The sequence below is a fragment of the Phyllosticta citriasiana genome (genome assembly GCF_038021145.1).
Source record: "Phyllosticta citriasiana strain CBS 120426 chromosome Unknown IWZ02scaffold_21, whole genome shotgun sequence".
NCBI lineage: Eukaryota > Fungi > Ascomycota > Dothideomycetes > Botryosphaeriales > Phyllostictaceae > Phyllosticta > Phyllosticta citriasiana.
This window is the reverse complement of record NW_027117298.1, coordinates 38,607-56,626: the sequence shown is the minus strand read 5'-3', so window position 1 is coordinate 56,626 and position 18,020 is coordinate 38,607. Positions and strand designations below refer to the sequence as shown.

At 55.5% G+C, this 18,020-nt stretch overlaps 6 protein-coding genes across 6 annotated transcripts; 3 read left to right on the top strand and 3 right to left on the bottom strand.

Annotated features, from left to right (window-relative positions):
- Window positions 1-652: 652 nt before the first annotated feature.
- IWZ02DRAFT_485812 (uncharacterized protein) lies at window positions 653-2,874 on the bottom strand. Its single transcript, XM_066769233.1, has one exon. It carries the CDS (start codon window positions 2,782-2,784, stop codon window positions 1,003-1,005), a length of 1,782 nt encoding a protein of 593 aa, XP_066617726.1. The 5' UTR covers window positions 2,785-2,874; the 3' UTR covers window positions 653-1,002.
- Window positions 2,875-3,835: 961 nt separating this feature from the next.
- IWZ02DRAFT_150007 (negative regulator of DNA transposition) lies at window positions 3,836-5,800 on the bottom strand. The gene is made up of 4 exons (XM_066761914.1): window positions 5,502-5,800; window positions 5,049-5,399; window positions 4,642-4,977; window positions 3,836-4,590 (listed from the first exon to the last, which is right to left on the bottom strand). Exons 1-4 carry the CDS (start codon window positions 5,665-5,667, stop codon window positions 3,998-4,000), a joined length of 1,446 nt encoding a protein of 481 aa, XP_066617725.1. The 5' UTR covers window positions 5,668-5,800; the 3' UTR covers window positions 3,836-3,997.
- Window positions 5,801-6,016: 216 nt separating this feature from the next.
- On the bottom strand, window positions 6,017-7,869 carry IWZ02DRAFT_149984 (uncharacterized protein). The gene is made up of 3 exons (XM_066761913.1): window positions 7,147-7,869; window positions 6,784-7,084; window positions 6,017-6,725 (listed from the first exon to the last, which is right to left on the bottom strand). The coding sequence occupies exons 1-3, from the start codon at window positions 7,583-7,585 to the stop codon at window positions 6,098-6,100; spliced, it is 1,368 nt and encodes a 455-aa protein (XP_066617724.1). The 5' UTR covers window positions 7,586-7,869; the 3' UTR covers window positions 6,017-6,097.
- Window positions 7,870-7,950: 81 nt separating this feature from the next.
- Window positions 7,951-9,090, top strand: IWZ02DRAFT_149953 (uncharacterized protein). The gene has a single exon (XM_066761912.1). It carries the CDS (start codon window positions 8,262-8,264, stop codon window positions 9,015-9,017), a length of 756 nt encoding a protein of 251 aa, XP_066617723.1. The 5' UTR covers window positions 7,951-8,261; the 3' UTR covers window positions 9,018-9,090.
- Window positions 9,091-10,794: 1,704 nt separating this feature from the next.
- Window positions 10,795-13,291, top strand: IWZ02DRAFT_494993 (uncharacterized protein; the record flags this gene model as incomplete). The annotated part of the gene is made up of 5 exons (XM_066770093.1): window positions 10,795-10,987; window positions 11,044-11,582; window positions 11,634-11,645; window positions 11,699-12,165; window positions 12,220-13,291. 5 exons carry the CDS (start codon window positions 10,795-10,797, stop codon window positions 13,289-13,291), a joined length of 2,283 nt encoding a protein of 760 aa, XP_066617722.1.
- Window positions 13,292-14,319: 1,028 nt separating this feature from the next.
- Window positions 14,320-17,175, top strand: IWZ02DRAFT_149854 (putative amino acid transporter). Its single transcript, XM_066761911.1, has 7 exons — window positions 14,320-15,339; window positions 15,477-15,692; window positions 15,777-15,963; window positions 16,039-16,198; window positions 16,255-16,266; window positions 16,329-16,729; window positions 16,818-17,175. The coding sequence occupies exons 1-7, from the start codon at window positions 14,435-14,437 to the stop codon at window positions 17,019-17,021; spliced, it is 2,085 nt and encodes a 694-aa protein (XP_066617721.1). The 5' UTR covers window positions 14,320-14,434; the 3' UTR covers window positions 17,022-17,175.
- The last annotated feature ends 845 nt before the right edge of the window (window positions 17,176-18,020 follow it).

Here is an 18,020-nt window from a genome sequence, read left to right as displayed (position 1 = left end):
GCGAATCATTTGCTGCTTAGGCGATTTCCGGCGCGAAATGCGGAGAGGACGGTCGCGATCGAGCTTCTCTCGACTGTGGCGTTCAGGAAGCTGTCCTTATCCCTTGAGTACCTCATACTCCTCTTTTATCTTGAGTGCCTCAAGCGTCTTTTGTTTTTCGAGCGCCTCAAGCTCCTTTCAAAGCTTTGCCTCTCTGCCGCGGTACTAGTCATAATTGTTCATGCACGTCTCAGGCTCTGTCTGCTGCCCGCGTCCAGCAATGTCTGCATCGTCGGTCGAGCTCATTTTCTGTTTCAGAGCAAGAGAAAATGGAGTAATATGATGAGGGGATGGCCTGCTCAAAGTGCTCACTCGGATACAGGCGGCATTTATGTGCACAACATGCGTTCTTAGCCGTCAGCTTACATTGAAATTTTAGCATCGACGATGCTACTCCACGCAGGCTGTGAGTTGTAATGTTGCAACCCAAACAAGGCTGAGTTAAGATCGGACGAGGCTGAGCCAGATGGGCTTCAAATTCGCTACTAGTCCCCCAATGGGCAATGTCACGCAATTGTCCACCATCGTCGCCGAACATTCACACTTACCATCTTCGATTTGCCAACAAGCAGATCGTGTCGAATGAGAGTTGTAGAAGCGGTTGGACGGTGAGAGATGTTCCATGTGGATGACTCACTAGCAAATAGCAAAACAGACGCCCAGGGCACATGCTACCGGCTGTCTTCTGTGGTGCTGCTCTCCAAGCACGCAGGCGGGGTTTGTAACATATGGCCTGACATGATCAGAGGCGCCGCAAAGCAGGATGAGAAGCTATAAACACGAATGATAATTGAGTGGAAAGCTTTCGATTGAACAAGACCAAGGCAACACCATACACGTTCTTCTCTCACGACTCCAAACACCATGCAATCTCTAAACAATGCCAACAAAAACTCCGAAAAGGCAGCGCAGCTGCTCCCAAACATTCTCAAATGCAACTCCAACTCCAACTCCACGAATCCCTCATCTCGCACCAATGCGCTCCAAATCCCCCATCAAGAGCTCCTGAATGCGCAAAAAGTTGCGCAGGGGCGGGAAAACCCACTTGCCGCGCTCAAAATTGAGGCTAATGCAGCACAGCGCGCTAATCATGACGAGACTCTTGCGGGCGCGGGCGCGATGGTAGTCGCGCCTGCAAGCAGCGAGGTGACAGGCGAGGCGGGCGTCGGGGCCGTCGGCGCGCGTGGCTCTGCACGCGTCGCACGGGTACGGCGAGCTGTTGTCGCGGCCGGCGGTCGAGCCGACGAGGGCGATCCAGAGGAGCACGCCGACGAGATCGTCCCAGGCGTTGAGCAGGTTTGTTTGCTGCAGGGCGGCGAGGATGGCAATGGACGGGTGCGTGGCGTCGTTGTTGATGGGTTCGAGGGATAGACGCGAGTGCGAGTCGAGGGATTCGGGGGAGGCGCTGAGGTCGTAGGTCGAGGGGTTGGATATGCTGGTGGTGTGTTCGAAGTATTTGCCGGCGACGGAGAAGGGGATGTGAGCAGCGAGCGCATAAGAATATATGATAGCCGTGTGCCGGCAGGCTTCGTAGACGTAGTCATTGGTGCCGAGGGCCGTTTCTGTCGACACCGGCATCTGGAGCATTCGTTGATATGCAAGCCAAAGGTCGGCGCCGATGTCCTCTTTTTCCAGAGAGAACGGAGGTGCATCTCCGATTTGGACCACCTCCCATGACGACAGGAATTTGTCTGTCATTGCTGCCATTTCTCGAAGAATGACAAGGGTCAGCTCGGAACACAGTGGGGTGATAGTATAGAAATCCTTTCGCGGAAGGTAGATTGGAGACTCGACCGGAACGTGCTCGTCGACTGGGATGGGCGAAATATCTCGGTGCAGGTTCGACTGGACTCCTCCTGGAGGAAGGCCCTCGCGGATGATTAGTGACAGATAGAGGATGAAAACGATTGCTCCAGAGACGACTCCGTGGCCACCAAACACATCGAATCCGCCCTTCTGCTCGACCATCCAATTCAGCCCCGTCTCGTGGATTTGCATGACCTTTTCTTCTCCTTGAACGACCTCAGAAACGAGGAGTTGGCCAATGGTGATGAACATGCCAATGTTGGTTCGTCTTTTGGAATCTGCAAAGTCCTTCTTCATGAGATAGTAGATTTCTTCCTTGATATGAAGCGTCATTGGGCTCTCGCAGACGAATCCTGCACTGATGTCGGCATAACTGCTCTTGATCATGGCTGTACTGAGAAACGCAGATGCAGAGCCGTCCATGGCAGGATACCAGCCACGCTTCATTCCATCTGAGACGAACAGAAAATCAAACCGCCGCTTGAGCTCCCACACGCTGATTTTTGGGTTGGAAAACTCGGGCAAGGAATTCACGGGATCCAGGCCGACGCCATTCGTCCGCAAACTCGAGTTGTACTGCACAGCGTCGACATATCTGGCAAAGATGTTCTCGGGGGATTTGGATGTCAAGGCGACCGCCTTCGATCGTGGTTTCTGGCCTTTCTCATCATCGTTCAAGGGCTTGCGCTTCCTCTTTCCAGTAGCTGGATCCTGCGCTACAAACTTGTGTACCTTGACGCCCTGTGCAGAGCGGGAAGAGCGGGAAGGGCGTGTGACAGAGTCGGTGCGCTTGTGCTCGGTTGGCCTGAGCACGATGCTGTGTTGTTTCTGCTCGCGTTGTTTGACGTTGAGCATAGCATGGGATCTGATTTGCTTGAGAAACCGGCCCTTTTTGAAGTCCTCGGGATTCGAGGTGGTCAGGAACTGGAACTCGGACATGCCGCGGGGTTGCTGGATTCGGAATCTGTTCAGGACTTGAAAGGGTTATGTTCGAGGCTGGGGGCGAAGGCAGCCGAGCTGGCGGGACGATGGACGACAGTTCAAGTCTGTGGCGCTGCCCCCCCCAGGGCCAAGTCGTCCTGCACGTAGTCGAGAATATCGTCGCTGACGGCGCTAGCGAGCCCGCCTTGCTTTTTCTTCAACCAGCGCCACGAGACTCCACTGGCCATTGGTTCTGAGTACCAGGGAGCAAATCCGTCGTCGCGAGTGCAGCAGAATGTAGCGATGCAACTGGCCCCCTATTCCATTGAGACATCTGTTTCCGAGGACCGCAACAACATCTGACATTCAAGAAACCCCACCAACATCCTGGTCTTCGCTACGCCGCAGCTCGATTCATGGGCTCCGCTTTTGCCAGCCCTGCGCCAGAAGACGGCGCCAACAACGGCCCCATGCCGTTTTCGAAGACGCCAATCGACATGTTTCCAGAGGTCCATCCTCCAAGGTGTGGTAATTCAGAAGAGTTTTGAGTCGTCGAGTCTCGCTTGGGGATAGCCCTGGCTCGTCGGCCTGGCGCGACATGGACTCGGCCACCATCATTCGACAGCTTCAACATTCGACTGGCCACTCAGCCCGCAAAATAGCAGCAGAAAAGTCGCCCACATCGTCGGAGTTCGTCCCGAGTGCCCCAGATACCCGCCGGCCCGTTCCACACTCGCTCGCACCACTCCCACGGAATCCTTTCAGCATTCCGCGAATCCAAAACCAGAAGCTGGTTTATTTCCGAACGACTGATCGCAGGTTTGCTGTTGTGATTGATTATCTTGGGCCCGATTCAAAACCGGATCATGTTGCTGGAAGAGCCGTTTCCCGAGGCCCGGCTTCCTGATACGTGAGACGTGGATGGCAAAAGCAAAGGCAAACGTGTGTCCGGAAAATTGTCTTCAACAGCAACGCTAGCAGCAGGAAAGACGCGATGGGCTTGAAAAGGACGCGACTCACAAGCCAGCAGTCTAAACAGCAGTTCTATTCTATGTCTTCCAGTAGAGAGGATTGGATGGGATCCCAGAAGATGAAAGGAAAAAGATATGATCGGACTTGACGTTTGGCCTGCGAGGAAATGCGTCTCTTTCAGTCCAGTTGAAAAGGGTATACCGATTCCCGTAAAACATGCCCCGCAAAAATTTGGCCAAAATACTCGCACACCAGTCGATCAGTGCGACTCTTCATCGCTCATCTCGACCTCTTCGGCTTCGCTCCCCAGCTCATCCTGTACGATGTTGCCGTCTTCGTCGCGCTCCTGGCCACCGTCTTCATCGTACTCTTCCTCTTCACTACTGCTGCTACCCTCGCCCTCGCTGTCGCCATCTGAGCCCGGGTCGTAGTCCTCTTCCTCGTCGTCTTCTTGGTCCTGCAACATTCGCTCTGCCTTCTGCAGCTCTGTCTCTCCATCGTCTTCCTCCTCGCCTGCCTCTACGTCTTCACCGTCCTCTCCTTTGTCCGCCTGACTTGGGCCATTGACATTATACCGTTGGGCGCGGCGCTGGACGGCCATGCTTGCGTCGTTGAGGCCATGTTTCTTGATATAGGTGTCGATGCCGCTGTAGTCTGCCTGATCGATCATTGAAAACTCGATTTCTTGCGGCTTTTGATCGGCGGGGGAGAGGTTGGAGACAGTAATGTTGAGATTGAATGTGCGTTGGAGAACGGAGGTGTAGGAAATCGAATCGATGGAGGCAAATGAGAAGTACATGAGGGGCTTCTTGAAGCCGAAAATGATGCCATCGCTGGTGAAAAAGAGGAATCCTATCCTTTGTCAGTTTTACTTCTGCAACGTAAAGTCGGCTCCAGACAGACCTTCTTTGCTTCCTTTGAAAGCCTTGACGTGAAATCCGGGTTCTCCTTTGCGATGGCTTTGCGGAATAGCGCTCTGGAATTCTGCCTTGGTCGGGAAGACAACGCGCTTGCCAAAGCTCTTCAGATATTGGTCAAGCCGCGTAGCCGTCGGCTCGGGTCCTGCCTCTGCACCAGCCTCCACCTCCTTATTCGACGGCTCTGCAAAGGTCCACACAATCTGATCTTTCACGTCTGCGTCCTCTGCCGCCCCTAGTACACCGTCATTGTTCTTGGGAATAACAATAAAGTTCCACTGGCGCTTCGCCTTCTCCGGGATGGGTAGACAGAAAATTTGGTCTGTTTGTAGAGTGTCAGTTTCGCCATCACCGTTTCCAGTAGCACCAAGGCAAGGCTGAAATAGCACTCACCAACATCTGCAAATCCCACGCCGAATTCCACGGCTCCACCGGCACCAACCGCCCTTATTCCTGCACCCGGGCCCTTGCCCACCACTTCCAGCTGGAACTTCTTGCGCGCTGGCACCGAAAAGCTCACGTCCGGCACTGTCAAATCTGCAGGCGCATTCGCGTCTGCCCACGACCCGGCGCCTGCGCCGTTTGCCCGCGCCGCCTGCTGCTGTTGCTGTTCATCCAGCTTGCGTTTCTTGGCCGCGGGCTCGTCAGATGAGGCGGCGCCATTTGTGTTCGCGGAGCGATTGTGTAGTTGCATAATGTAGGATGAGATAGAGGAGAAGAGCGGCTTGTGGTTGGGGTTTTCATCTGAGCAAAGGACGATTAGCTTCTGCTGTTTGCCATTATCAATCGTCCGGAATTCTCAATGGGAGATCGAGCGATTCGAAGCTTGTCAAGAGAATTCCATACCGATTGCGCTGTACACGCGCTTCTTCAAATCTGGATGTTCGGCGAAAGCCTGTTCGACTTCAGGAAGGCTTTGGGTTGCGCGCTTGGGAGCGAAATCGTTTGCTTGCGAGGCCGAAGAAGTCGCTGCCGCTGAAGGGCGCGAAGTTATTGCTGTGAAAGAGGCCATATTCGTGGGTGAGTTGGGTCGAGCAAATGAGTGTCAGAGTCGATGTTGGAGGTGGAGCGCGAATGAGGTACCAGCGGCCCGCGAGAGACGAAGCGAGCGTGGAGGGCTAAAGGCTCCCGCCAGCCGGCGATCCGCGTTTGGTGGGAAGCTATCCATGCCCAACGTCAACTCACCATTTAACAAGTCACAAAGTATAGTCGCAGGAGCGCATTATTCTGGATTATTTACCCCGCCGTCGTCGCGCAATGGCAAGCAAATCTACTTCTGAGAGCCGTGCAAAATCCAATGGGAAGTTCGTGCCAGATACTTTTCCCCCTTTTTTTTCCCTTCTTTTTTGAGACCATTCGAAGCAACGTTCTGTCCTTTGAAGTGGTGATCGTTGTGAATTGAGGCCCAGGCCCTTTGACTCCCTTTTCTCGAATCGCCAAGCTCAAGGCTTCTTGGGGGCCCACTTCGAGTCCATAATGGCAGACATGAACTCCTTGCTGGACGCCAGCTTCTGAGGGCGCTTGGTGACGGGAAGAGGGTGCTGGGTGGGAAGACTGTTGTCCTCACTGTCGTAGACAGGCTCGGTGTCGTCTTCTGCACAAGACCACACGTCGTCAGGAACGACTGGCCTGCTGTTGTCTCTGGCAGTCGAAGAAGGCTGAGGCCGACCGGATGCAGCGCCTCGAATGGCAAACTCTCCACGGCGGCGAGAGGAGAAACCGCGGGTGGCACGACCTCCAGAACCTCCACGAGGTCCAAACACACTTGGATGGGTATTGCTTAGACCAGCGCGGTGGGCGTAGGCACCATATCCGCCGTATTCGAGGCTGGGAGAGTTGTCACCAGATCCACCATGTCCAAAGGAGCCATCACGAGGACCGCGAACTTCATGTCCACCACGACCGCCACGAAAGTCTGGACCTCCACGGGCGTATCCAGCACGAGCAGCATGAGGTTCAAATCCTCCGCGGCAATCACGAAAGTCGGAGCCTCCGTACCCGCCACGGGAACCACGCGGAGGGCTGCCACGCCTGCTGCCGCCTCCGCTCTTGCTCGAATAGCTTCCCTTGCTGCTTAGTTGTTAGAAACGCAATGGTTGAGGAAGTGAATTAAACCCATGATACTTACAACTGCATCGAACGGGCCAATTCCAACGCATTCTGGCTATCACCTCTGACACCGTTGCCATTGGTCATAGGCTGGACACGCGTGGGAGGTTGAATTCTAAGACTCGGACGGTCATAGAAACTAGATGGCGTATGGTCCTGAGGCTGGTTGTAGTGCGGAAGCGACGGACGAGGAAAAGACGTAGGCGTGGGACGCGTGTTGCCGCCGCCAACGGCCTCTCGGTTCAAACGGTGCAGCTGACCACCGTGAAGGTCGGCCAAGTCGCCGTCCCTGACATTCTCTTTATGAAAATTGGCAAAGGCTGTTGATGCAAATGGTTAGCCATATTGAAGTTGGAAATGAACAGCGAGTGGATCGACTTACCTGCCCATCCCGAGACAGAAGCATTGTCAAAGCCATTGGACTGCTGAGCGGGAGCGTTGCCAGTGCCATTGGACCGAAGCCGTCCACGAAGAGAATGATCGCGAGTGTCGGGTGCCGCAAGCAATCGCTCACGATTGGCGACACCCAGGTCAGCCATGAAGGCTGCTTTTAACTTGTCGTCAGCCATTCTCGGGCTCTTCCTCCTCGAGAATGTCTGGCAGAGGAGGTTGAGGAAGCCAAGCGCGCAGCGCAAGATCGTCCAGACTGCGCTGGAGTGATCTGGCGCGGTGGTAATCGATTGAGGATGAGAACTTGGGAGGAGGGGTATGCGAGATTTGTTTTGGGCAGACGCGTGCTTGCTCCTGCCCCAAGCATCAGTAGCAACGCCCGTCACACCCAGTCCCTTGAGCCGCAGTGCGGCTATGATGTAATGAGTCATCGCTTTCCTCGACCAAGTGGAAAAAGACTAGAAGGAAAGCCTCTTTGGTTGAGCAAGCAAGGCGGAACTAAGAGTCGCCCTCTGTCTCGCTCTTCTTCTCCCTCTCTCTCTCTTTCATACACCAAGCTCTTGACATTGATCCAACCAGCGCTCTCATGTATGGCCTCTAAAGGGATACCATCCACTGTCCAAAGGAAAAACGAACGGAAAGACACAAGTAGGAACAATGTCCGTTGAGCAAGCGGGAGTTCCACTAACCACAAGCTCCAGGTCCTCCGAAGTGCGCATCCAACCCCAACACTGCAGATGTCGATTAGCCCTGCAAGAAAAATGGCCTGTGCCTCTGGAACTTACAAAGCAGGATGTGTCTACAAAGGCAATGATGGCTTCCAAGACAAACAAACCCATGGCATGATTGCTTCGAGTCGAATATAGACAGACATGGAAGATCGATCGACCCAACACCATGGGCAAGAAACCGGATCTCGCTGATTCTGGAGAGGGGCAGGTACAAAGGTCTTGCATGGGAAAGCGCTCAGAGTGCTTGAAGCCACTGATTGGCACCGAATATGGCAGCATCAGAGGGTGACAGCGTTACCCCAGAGGAATTCCCATTTTGCCAACCACACATCTCATCGAAGGCTTGCTACCACGAAACCCAATCCGGAACGCTTCCATGGCTCCGTTTCCGACATCTCTTGCTCTCCTCTCCGAAATCCAAAAGGGACAAGCACTGGAACTGGAAGTCGTGGCATACATCAAGGAGCTATGGGAGATGCTGGGGAGCTTCCATGCACCTCCCAAACGTTTAATAGGGAGCGTTAGAGCAACCTCATCCTCGGCGGAAAATGTCAGTGATATTGGAAAACAGTCGACAAGGATCCTGCACCATCTCGGGGAAGAAGACGACTCGCACGCTGGCCGCATTCGCTTCCGATGTTGTGCAATAGTAGGATATGTAGTACATTTTCTGCAATGCTCCCCCGGACCAAATGGTATACAACCTCCGGTAGGATTCGACGAGGCAGCAAGAGGTTCAAGAAAGGGGGCGTCAGCCAAATGCCGCGGGCTGTGGTTCAGGAGCGAGACCAGATGGGACGCCACTTTGTTGTACGGCTGTCTTCGAAACGGGACGCATCTCCCTCGTGCTCAGGCGTCCTGCGGGCTGTTTCTGTGCCGGCAAAGCTGTTCCTTCACAGCTGTTGGCCATATCGTTTGGTCAGACTTTAGCCGCTCTGCACCCATGATGTGCTGGGGAAACGAATCCGCTCGGGCTCTGGGAGGCACGGGTAGCTACTTGTGGAGGGAAGAAGCCGTCATGCGACAATGCAGCTTTTCGCTTACGGTCCTATCAGAGTGGACGACTATTCAGAGGCTTACAGCTGTCCCACATCTTGTGCCCAAGCCAAGTGCCCAAAAAGCACAGGACTAGCGATTCCATGCTGTTGACCCGTTGTCGCACATGGTCGAAACCATTATCCCCGATAGGGATCAATCTGCTAGGACGCCCTTTTGAATGTGGGATCACGGCAAGTTCGTCCTGCTTTGACACGTTTACAGGCGACACAGCGCCCCTCTGGCTTCCTTTGAACTACGTTCGGCTGCAAGGCCTGACTTTTCAATTGGCGCCGGCGTACCTGATGCTTATTCAGCAGATTCTCGTCGGTTCACCAAATCTTCTCCCGGTCAATTCATGATGTCAAAAGGGCGGACAGTATTTATTCACCGGGCCCGAATCAGCTGCCATTTCAGCCAGCGTGTGACAGCCGCAATGGCAAAAAGGAACGGAATTTACCAGCGATAACGTCCAAGGGTCCAGACTAGTCTCCTGTCTGTGGCGCCGTGGTATGGCAACGCAAAGGAGCTTGTTTCTGAAAGGCGCAGGAAGCGCGCGAGGCTTGTCGGCCCAAGGCGACGGCAAAATCCAAAAAGAATGGTGGATGACAGCCTCGAATAGGGTCATGGTTGCGCACGTGTGCCAATGGATCCTGGACATGACGGCGCCGGTGCCTGCGCCTGTATAACGACAATGTCGAGTCGCGTACCGTGGCTGCGTTGTCGCTAGTGCGGATAACCATTCCGAGGACGTGTTATTTCGCAGCATCTGCGACCGATAGCTCCAGATACACGGCAATTCAAGCTTTCAGTGCGTAGCTGGCCTTGGCAACCCTGGTGATGTATAGAGGCCGAGCCTCGTGTCTACAAATTGGGCGTCTTGTCGGCCTCACGGCGAAAGCAGAGACGGCGGAGCGATCCGGTCGCTGCGTGTTCCTCGTATAGGGCCTCGAAGTCATTTGTTTTGGTGTCGTGGACCACGCGACAGCGCGGGACGTGGGCGGCCCTGGAGCCAGAACCCTGGAAAAAGTCGGGATAGGGTGGGATGTAAGGGGCCGTGATGAATGGATGGATGGATGGATGGCTTGAGGGAGTGCTGGAGAGAGAAAAGATTGCTGCGCCACGCGACGATGGCCGTGCTGGGGTTCGTGGCTTGTGCAGCTGGACCGTGGTCAAGCACCAAGCTGGCCGGTGCGGGGATCGTCGACTCTCTCTCTCTCTCTCTCTCTCTCTCTTTCTCTGTGGACTCTCGCTGCATAGGGAAAGAAATTGCTGCGACAATGATACATGGCAGACGTGCTGGTCTCGTATGACTCAGGCCGGGTGGCTGCTGGAGTCTGTCATGTCCGTTGCACCCATCTGCACCCCCATCACGACATTTTCCTCCAGACCTCTCTCCTCTCTGACATGCGGCATCACCGGTGAGGTAAGCCGCTGAAGGCGATCCAGGGCGCCACAACATCAGCCCGGGAAAAGAAGAGGCCAACCAGTGTGGAATGACGGGAATGGCCCAGGGCGCTGGGCTGACGGCGTGCAGGCCTCCTGTACCACGACTCTTGCGAATCACGACGCCCGCCATGACCGACATGCAGCCCTCCACGACCTGCGCCCGCCCATTTCCGTCTGTCGACCTAGCCCGCCATGTATAGCATGGCATACCCTGGGGCCCTGATGACAGCCCTGCGCTCCACTGTTCCCTCCACCTGCACTGCTGCTGCTGCTCTGCTTTCCCCACCGTTGGGTCTGCTGGCTTGAGCCCTCTTCCGCAACGTCTCATCCATCCAACACCTCCCTTACTCTCTGCTTCCTCTCTGCCTTGCCTGTGGTCCCACGTCCATGCCTCTGGCGGCGCGTGCTGCGATACAGCTGCTGCCATGGCACGATTACTCTTAAGGTCTCTCGCCTTTCTTGCCATCGCAACACGGTCCGTTTCCGACGCAAAGGACCCGATCAATGACTTTTGTCGACGATGGGGCCACCAGACAGCCGTCGTCGACCGCAAGCTGTACATCGACGGCGGCCAGATCACCTATAACCCCATGTCCGAGAACCCACTAAACTACACGAGTACGACCGCGCTGATCCAACACGTCCAGCGCATTCCATCTAATGTTATTCTCTAGATACATGGCTTCTGTGGCAAGATTTGGACCATACCAACCAGGGCATGCCCCAAATACACAACAGCTTAAACAAGACCAGCCAAATACCAGACGTGAGCGGGGGCATCCTATGGTCTGACGATGTAAATAAAGTGCTCTACCTCTACGGCGGTGAATTCGAAACCGGCTCTCCAGAAAGTTTTACTCCGTGGGCATACGACATCATACTCGACCAATGGAACAAGACCAGCGTTGATGCTGCCAGTCAAATTCAGCGTGCGGCCTATGGAGCTGGTGTGTCTGTAAATGCTACTGGAATATCCTACTACTACGGCGGCTGGTTCAACAATAGGTCGGTCCCTGGATGGTCGGGGAACCCATTGGCGACAGCCAACATCATTTCGTACAACATGGTCGCCGACGAATGGTCAAATATGACGGGACCCGACAGCACAGGAAGAGCAGAAGGTGTAATGACGTACCTGCCAGCCTCGGACCAGGGTCTCTTGATCTACTTTGGTGGTGTGAGTGATCCGTACCAAAACGGGACGGTTGTCGGTGTAAGTGATTATGCGCCAAATCCACAAAACCTTTGCTAATTTACATTACAGGAAAACATGAGCGTAAGCACCAGCGTTTAATCCTCCTCATCAGGGCACTCTGACAAGATTTCTAGACCATCTACATTTACGACATTGCTTCGACCAAGTGGTACACCCAAACAGCTAGCGGAGACATACCGGGCATGAGGCGCAAATTTTGTGGAGGCGCAACTTGGGCAGACGACCACTCCTCGTACAACATCTACATCTACGGCGGCCAAGGAATCGACAACGTCACCGGCTACGACGACGTTTACATCTTGACGTTACCGTCTTTCCAGTGGATCAAGTGGTTTCCCACCGAGCCGGGAGTAGGCAACCCGCACGGCTGGTCATCTTGCAACGTGATTGACAACTCACAAATGATCATCATTGGTGGATGGGCGACGCTGAACGAGAACTGCGATGCTCCAACCATTTGGGGCACGCACAACTTGAACCTGGGAGAAGACGGACCGCAAAAGGCAAAGTGGGATCTTTTCTACCCAAACATCACTTCGTATGATGTTCCGCAAGACATTGTCGCTGCCGTCGGTGGCGGGTAAGTGCCATGTGCTCAAAGATCATCTGTACGAGCTGACAGAGCTGAATTCAGAACTGGTGGGGGCGCTACTGTCGTCAAGCCGAACAGCTGGGACAACAGGGATTTACCCGTCTACTTCACCCGTACACCCAGCTACCCTGAACGGTCCGCAACGCGCTCGATCCCTGCTAGCTACACTTCTACATCGACGTCCACATCTTCGGGAAAATCAAGCACAAACACAGGCGCCATCGCAGGTGGTGTCGTTGGCGGCGTCGTCGCCCTTGCCGCCATTGTTGGTCTCATTACTTTCTGCCTATTTCGCCGTAGGAAGCAAAAGGCGGCCAACGCACCAGAAAAGGCCCCCATCGAGTTACCTACCAATGAACAGGCCTCGGAGCTTGCAACCTACGAAACGTATCATGACTACCCCGCAGCAGGTGGTAAGCCGGCATCACCACGATCAGAGGAATACTCGCCCATTTTCGGCAGCGGCCATTCGCCTGTCGCTACCATTCCGCCGCAAACGCCCTACACCCCCGGCGGCCCTCAAGGCTATCCTCCCCAATACATGGTCCCCGTCACGCCCCTGTCCCCCAACAACCAACAGAAATACTTCTACCCGGCCGGTCCACCCGGCGCCGTCCCCACGGCCATGTACAACCCGCCGTCAGGAGCTCCATACGCGGCCCACCCTCCGCCCAACGCGCAGCCGTATGACCCGTCGCAAGACGCGCTGCACAACCAACACTTCCCCAGGCCGCCGAGCCCGACGCAGCCCATGAGCTTTGCACATTTCCAGCAGCAGCACCGGTTCGGGGCTAGCGGCACGCCGTCCGACTACGGCACGTCGAGCTCCAACTCGCCCGATGAGTACGAAGTTCAGCCGCCGACGACGAGCAACACGCCGGCGCACTTTTACCCCCAGCCACTGCAGGTGACGTCGGCGGCCGCGGCGAGACAAGCCAGCACGGCAACGACGCACGTGTCTGGCGCGAGCGATGGGGGCGAGGGGTCAGGGAGCGGTGGTGTGGAAAGGGGGCAGGGCTCGCAGACGCCGCTGGTGGGCAAAATCAGCGGAAGCGTGGAAAAGGGGGTCAAGAGCCCGATGCCAGTGAGAGGGCGCTTCAGAGAGGGCGATTGAAGCTGAAGAGCGCAAAATACAGGAGAACGAGTCGAAGGCAGTGCAGCGGGTTATCGTTTTCACGGCGTTTTTTGGCCCCTGGTTTCGGTGTTGGCGCGGACGGGATTTGGCGTGCAACGGAACGGCACGACGGAGGACCATTCGGCTCGGCATTACCTGGTAACCTAGCATGTAATTTGTAATTGGGATGCCGAGTCTGGGGGGAAGGCCTCAGAGCGGGGCAAGGCTTGAGAGAAGAATGGCTTCCGCCTTGTGTCCAAGGCATGGCTGGGCGGAAGCGCAGAACCTCTTGCAGACGATCCGGCAGAGTTGAAAGACACCTGGTGCAAACGAATGTTCGGATCATGCATTGAACTACTCGAACAAAATGTAAGATGGTCATTGATAATTCCTCAAACAAAGCGGTTGACAAAGGTTGGTTGACATGACCCCAAAGCCAATGCCGTCGAGTCCACGGCAGAGGCGGAGAGGAAGTTGGCGCAGGGGCAATCTATCCGAGACCTGGAACGGAGGATGGGGCGATGTGACACGCGACACGTGCCCGACGCAAGGTTTCACCCTCTATTCAGCCTGGTTCTTGGGACGCGGAATTCGATTTTGTTGTGGATCGGAGAGGGGGAGAAATGGACTTGAGCTGGTCGAGGCTTTGGCTTTCGTCGACAGATAGTTCGATGCACTTTGGGGAGACAGAGAGGGTTAAGCTGGTCAAAGGAGTCGAAAACGATGAAGAGAGACACTGAAAGGATCCGCTTTGGGGGGTGAATAGGGTTATGCACAGTAGACTGGGGCCGGAACGAGTTAGGTACCGCAGCTCGACCGTTGCGCTGATCCCCCGACATGGATTCCAGCTCTGCGCTGCTCTGCTCTGCTCTGCTCTGCCACAGACGGACACACCGCAAACCGCAACCCACATCAGCACGTCCCGTCTGACCCTCAGCCAGGCCACCTAGCTACCACGTAACAGGCATACCATCCCACCACGGCCAACGTCCGCCACTCACCTTGATACCACCTGGCTGAAACATTTTTTGCCATTTTGCTCCATCTCCGCTTCACCATCGTTGCCTTTACTACCAACAACCACCGCCCTAGCGATCATGTTCCGCTGGACCTAGACCTCGCTCACCTCCCAAAAATGCAATCATGTCTTCCTCCGACGCCCGCGACGCAGAAGAAGCCCTCGGGCTGCTCGATGCCCACGGCCACGCCGCCGCTGCCGATCCGCCCGGCGCCAGCCATCAGCTAGACATGGACTACAGCAGCTCCGCTGCCGCTACCACCATGCCCGACGCCCCTTTGACGACGACCTCGACGACCACTTCCACGCCTTCTCCTCTCTCCGGCGCCGTAGCTCCCGTGCCTCCTCCGCCAATTCCCACCGCCTCGCCCCCATACTCGCCCGCCGTCCCAGCCGTTCCCGTCTCCGCAAAGCGCGGCGCCGCCGCCGAGTCGCACAGCAGAAGCAGCAGCAGCTCGGCCGCCAACGGCAAACCGGTGCCTGTGCGGCAGTCGTCGTTTGCACAGCCGCGGCCGGACGGCACGCCGCGCACCGCCAACCGCGTGCGCTTCGACGAGGAGGCCGAGCTGATTCCGCTCAGCACGCGGACGAGCATGACGTCCAACAACAGCGGCGGCCAGACCGGGGCCAACGGGCACGTAGGACCCGGTGCAGCCAGGTCCGGCCAGCAGCAGCAGCATCCATACGCCCCGCGCACGATACCGCTCGCGTACGGCGGAGACGAGGAGGAAGAGCTGGTCCTGGGTGAAGGCGAGGGCGACGCCGCGTGGGTCGAGGGCCAAGATTTCATGGGGTCGGGGAACCGTTCGGGAGGCGGCAGAGGCTTTGGTCTAGGCTTGGGCAGGGGTCGCGGATCTGGCAGGACGAGAACCGGCAGCGGAGAACAGCGGTTGCCGTTGCTGACGGACGTTGAAGCGCCGAGCGTGACGGTGGCAGGAGGCGAGGGTGAGGTCGAAGAAGCGTTGGATGGCGCGACACGGCCAAAGAGCGGGCTGAAGAGTGCGTTTATGAATATGGCGAATAGTATCATGTGGGTGCCCTCCCCCTGCTTTGCCCCCTTATTTCGGCAGGGATGAAAAGGATCATGAGGCTGTTTTTCATTTTGCAGGAGCATACGGGAGGACAACAGTTGCCATTTTTGATCCAGAGGCTAATTGTGCATTGCAGAGGCGCTGGGATTATTGGTCAACCATATGCGTTTAAGCAAGCCGGTCTCCTGACAGGCATCTTCCTCCTCGTCGCCCTGACCATCACCGTCGACTGGACCATCCGTCTCATCGTCATCAATTCGAAGCTGAGCGGCGCAAATTCCTTCCAGGCGACGGTGCAGCATTGCTTTGGTAGCAGCGGGTTGATTGCTATCAGCGTAGCGCAATGGGTTTTGTAAGTAGACGTTTGCTTTTTCCCTGTACTGCCTTCTTTTTACTAGCTGCGATATGGAAATAAGACTAACAGATGTTACAACAGTGCTTTTGGCGGCATGGTCGCCTTTTGTGTCATCATAGGTGACACGATACCTCATGTCATGGAGGCCTTGTTCCCTTCGCTGCCAGACACGCCGTTCCTATGGCTGCTGACAGATAGACGTGCTATTATTGTGCTGTTTATTCTAGGCATTTCTTATCCGCTTTCTTTGTATAGAGATATCGCCAAGGTAGGTCGACCTCTTGTACATTTGATCCAGTGTTTTCTCATGGATATTGAAGCTGCTGCTGACATGTTTGCTTAGCTCGCCAAAGCGAGCACATTTGCATTAATTAGCATGATAGTGATTATTGTCACTGTCCTTACCCAGGGATTTACTGTTCCCAAAGAGATGAAGGGTCAGATCACTGGCAGCCTCATCATTAATGATGGCATTTTACAAGCCATAGGAGTCATCTCATTCGGTCCGTCATAGTCCCTCATTTCTACTTGCAAAGACCTCATTGCTAACCTGTTCCAGCATTCGTATGCCGTAAGCATCCAACTGACTACCCTCAAGTGTTGGAATCGAGGTAAACTAAAGACCAAGCACAGATCACAACTCTCTCCTCATCTACGGCTCGCTCAAAAAGCCCACCCTCGATCGCTTCGCGCTCGTCACGCACTACAGCACGACGGTCTCCATGATCGCGTGCCTGTTCATGGCGCTGGGCGGGTACCTAACGTTCGGCAACAAGACGCAGGGCAATGTGCTCAACAACTTCCCGACCAACAACATCATTGTCAACGTGGCGCGGCTGTGCTTCGGGCTCAACATGCTGACGACGCTGCCGCTCGAGGCCTTTGTGTGCCGCGAGGTCATGGAGAACTATTACTTCCCCGGCGAGGCGTGGGATGGCAACCGCCACATGGTCTTCACGACGACGCTCGTCGTCAGCGCCATGGGCCTCAGTCTACTCACTTGCGACTTGGGCGCTGTGTTTGAGTTGATTGGCGTAAGTCTTGCCTTCCTCACCACTCTCTCCCCCTTTTTCTTCCTCCGTTATTTTCCCGTACATCCGTCTAACGCAACAACGCCCGCAGGCCACGTCCGCTACCGCCCTGGCATACATTCTACCGCCCCTCTGCTACCTGAAGCTGTCATCGCCCAAGAAAACAGGCCGCGCCCGCCTCGAGCGCTTCGCCGCGTACGCGTGCGTCGGCTTTGGCTGCGCCGTCCTCGTCGTCAGCTTGGTTCTGGCCGTCGCCAAGCTGGGCAAGAATGAGGGCGGTGTCAAAACGTGTTGAACGAAGGGAAAAAAGAAAAGATGGGAAACCTTTTAGAATCTGGGAGGCTGGTGGTGGTGGTCGGGCGCTGGCGATCTTTCGTAAAAGGAGAGGAAGGGGTGGAGGAGGACGCTTTGGATACACATGTTAGATGGCGCATGCGCGGATGCAGTGCATGTGGTGGCAGGAATGGCGCCACGATGCGGGCACTGGCGTACAGAGCTCCGGAGAACGATGGTAGGCAGTCGCCAAAGAAATCGTCACTTCGCGCTACGGTCGTCCGTCCACCCGCGCTGCTCCTCTGCACTCCTCTGGATGCCAGAGGTCCATGTACCTCTCAACCAGCGCCCGTAGCGGCCGCCTCGACCCAACCCAATCAAACCCAACCAAGAGCAGGACACCGCGTCCCATGGTATCCCCGAGTGCCAGCACGTCTGCACAAGGCTTCAAAGTGGTGGATGGGTTGCGATGGGGAGAAAGAAACTATTTGTATGCATGTATGTATGCATGTATGCCTCTCTACACGTATAAACGTGTGTGCTACACAGCGAGCGCCACTTTGCCAAATGAAATCAATCAAACCTGCCGACGCCGTGTCGCTTTGCGCTTGCGGATTGTAAACGGGAATCCGACTGTCGAGGGCGCGGATATCTGCCTGTCTATATTGGGGGGGGGGGGGGGGGGGGGGGGGGGGGGCTTTGGTGGTTTGTAGATTTGAAGACTTGGATTCCGAAAAGTACGACTAGGTGGTTTAGCAAGTTCGATTCGTATGCGGCGCGTATGTGCACGCCTCTTGTCGTCCTTACTGTCTGACGTGCGACCACCTGCTCGATCTACATGTAGGTATGTATGTATGTATCTACGCATCTCCCTGACCAACCATCCAACCAAACGAGCCCACAATGCTTCGGATCTGAGCACAGAGGATAAATGACAGAATAGAACAAGTTGGGCAACACGGAACCATCCGACTGTGTATATGCATGCATCGCATCCATGCTTGTCCGTCTCCATATCCCA

Excerpts from the sequence above, each read along its gene's own strand:
- IWZ02DRAFT_485812 (XM_066769233.1), bottom strand. The coding sequence starts at position 2,784 with ATGTCCGAGTTCCAGTTCCTGACCACCTCGAATCCCGAGGACTTCAAA.
- IWZ02DRAFT_150007 (XM_066761914.1), bottom strand. The coding sequence starts at position 5,667 with ATGGCCTCTTTCACAGCAATAACTTCGCGCCCTTCAGCGGCAGCGACT. Across the intron at positions 5,400-5,501 it reads GCGCGTGTACAGCGCAATCG|ATGAAAACCCCAACCACAAG; the intron begins GTATGGAATTCT and ends TCCTTTGCTCAG. Across the intron at positions 4,591-4,641 it reads TTTCAAAGGAAGCAAAGAAG|GATTCCTCTTTTTCACCAGC; the intron begins GTCTGTCTGGAG and ends GACAAAGGATAG.
- IWZ02DRAFT_149984 (XM_066761913.1), bottom strand. The coding sequence starts at position 7,585 with ATGACTCATTACATCATAGCCGCACTGCGGCTCAAGGGACTGGGTGTG. Across the intron at positions 7,085-7,146 it reads TTCTGTCTCGGGATGGGCAG|CCTTTGCCAATTTTCATAAA; the intron begins GTAAGTCGATCC and ends TTGCATCAACAG. Across the intron at positions 6,726-6,783 it reads TTGGCCCGTTCGATGCAGTT|CAAGGGAAGCTATTCGAGCA; the intron begins GTAAGTATCATG and ends ACAACTAAGCAG.
- IWZ02DRAFT_149953 (XM_066761912.1), top strand. The coding sequence starts at position 8,262 with ATGGCTCCGTTTCCGACATCTCTTGCTCTCCTCTCCGAAATCCAAAAG.
- IWZ02DRAFT_149854 (XM_066761911.1), top strand. The coding sequence starts at position 14,435 with ATGTCTTCCTCCGACGCCCGCGACGCAGAAGAAGCCCTCGGGCTGCTC. Across the intron at positions 15,340-15,476 it reads AATATGGCGAATAGTATCAT|AGGCGCTGGGATTATTGGTC; the intron begins GTGGGTGCCCTC and ends TGTGCATTGCAG. Across the intron at positions 15,693-15,776 it reads AGCGTAGCGCAATGGGTTTT|TGCTTTTGGCGGCATGGTCG; the intron begins GTAAGTAGACGT and ends ATGTTACAACAG.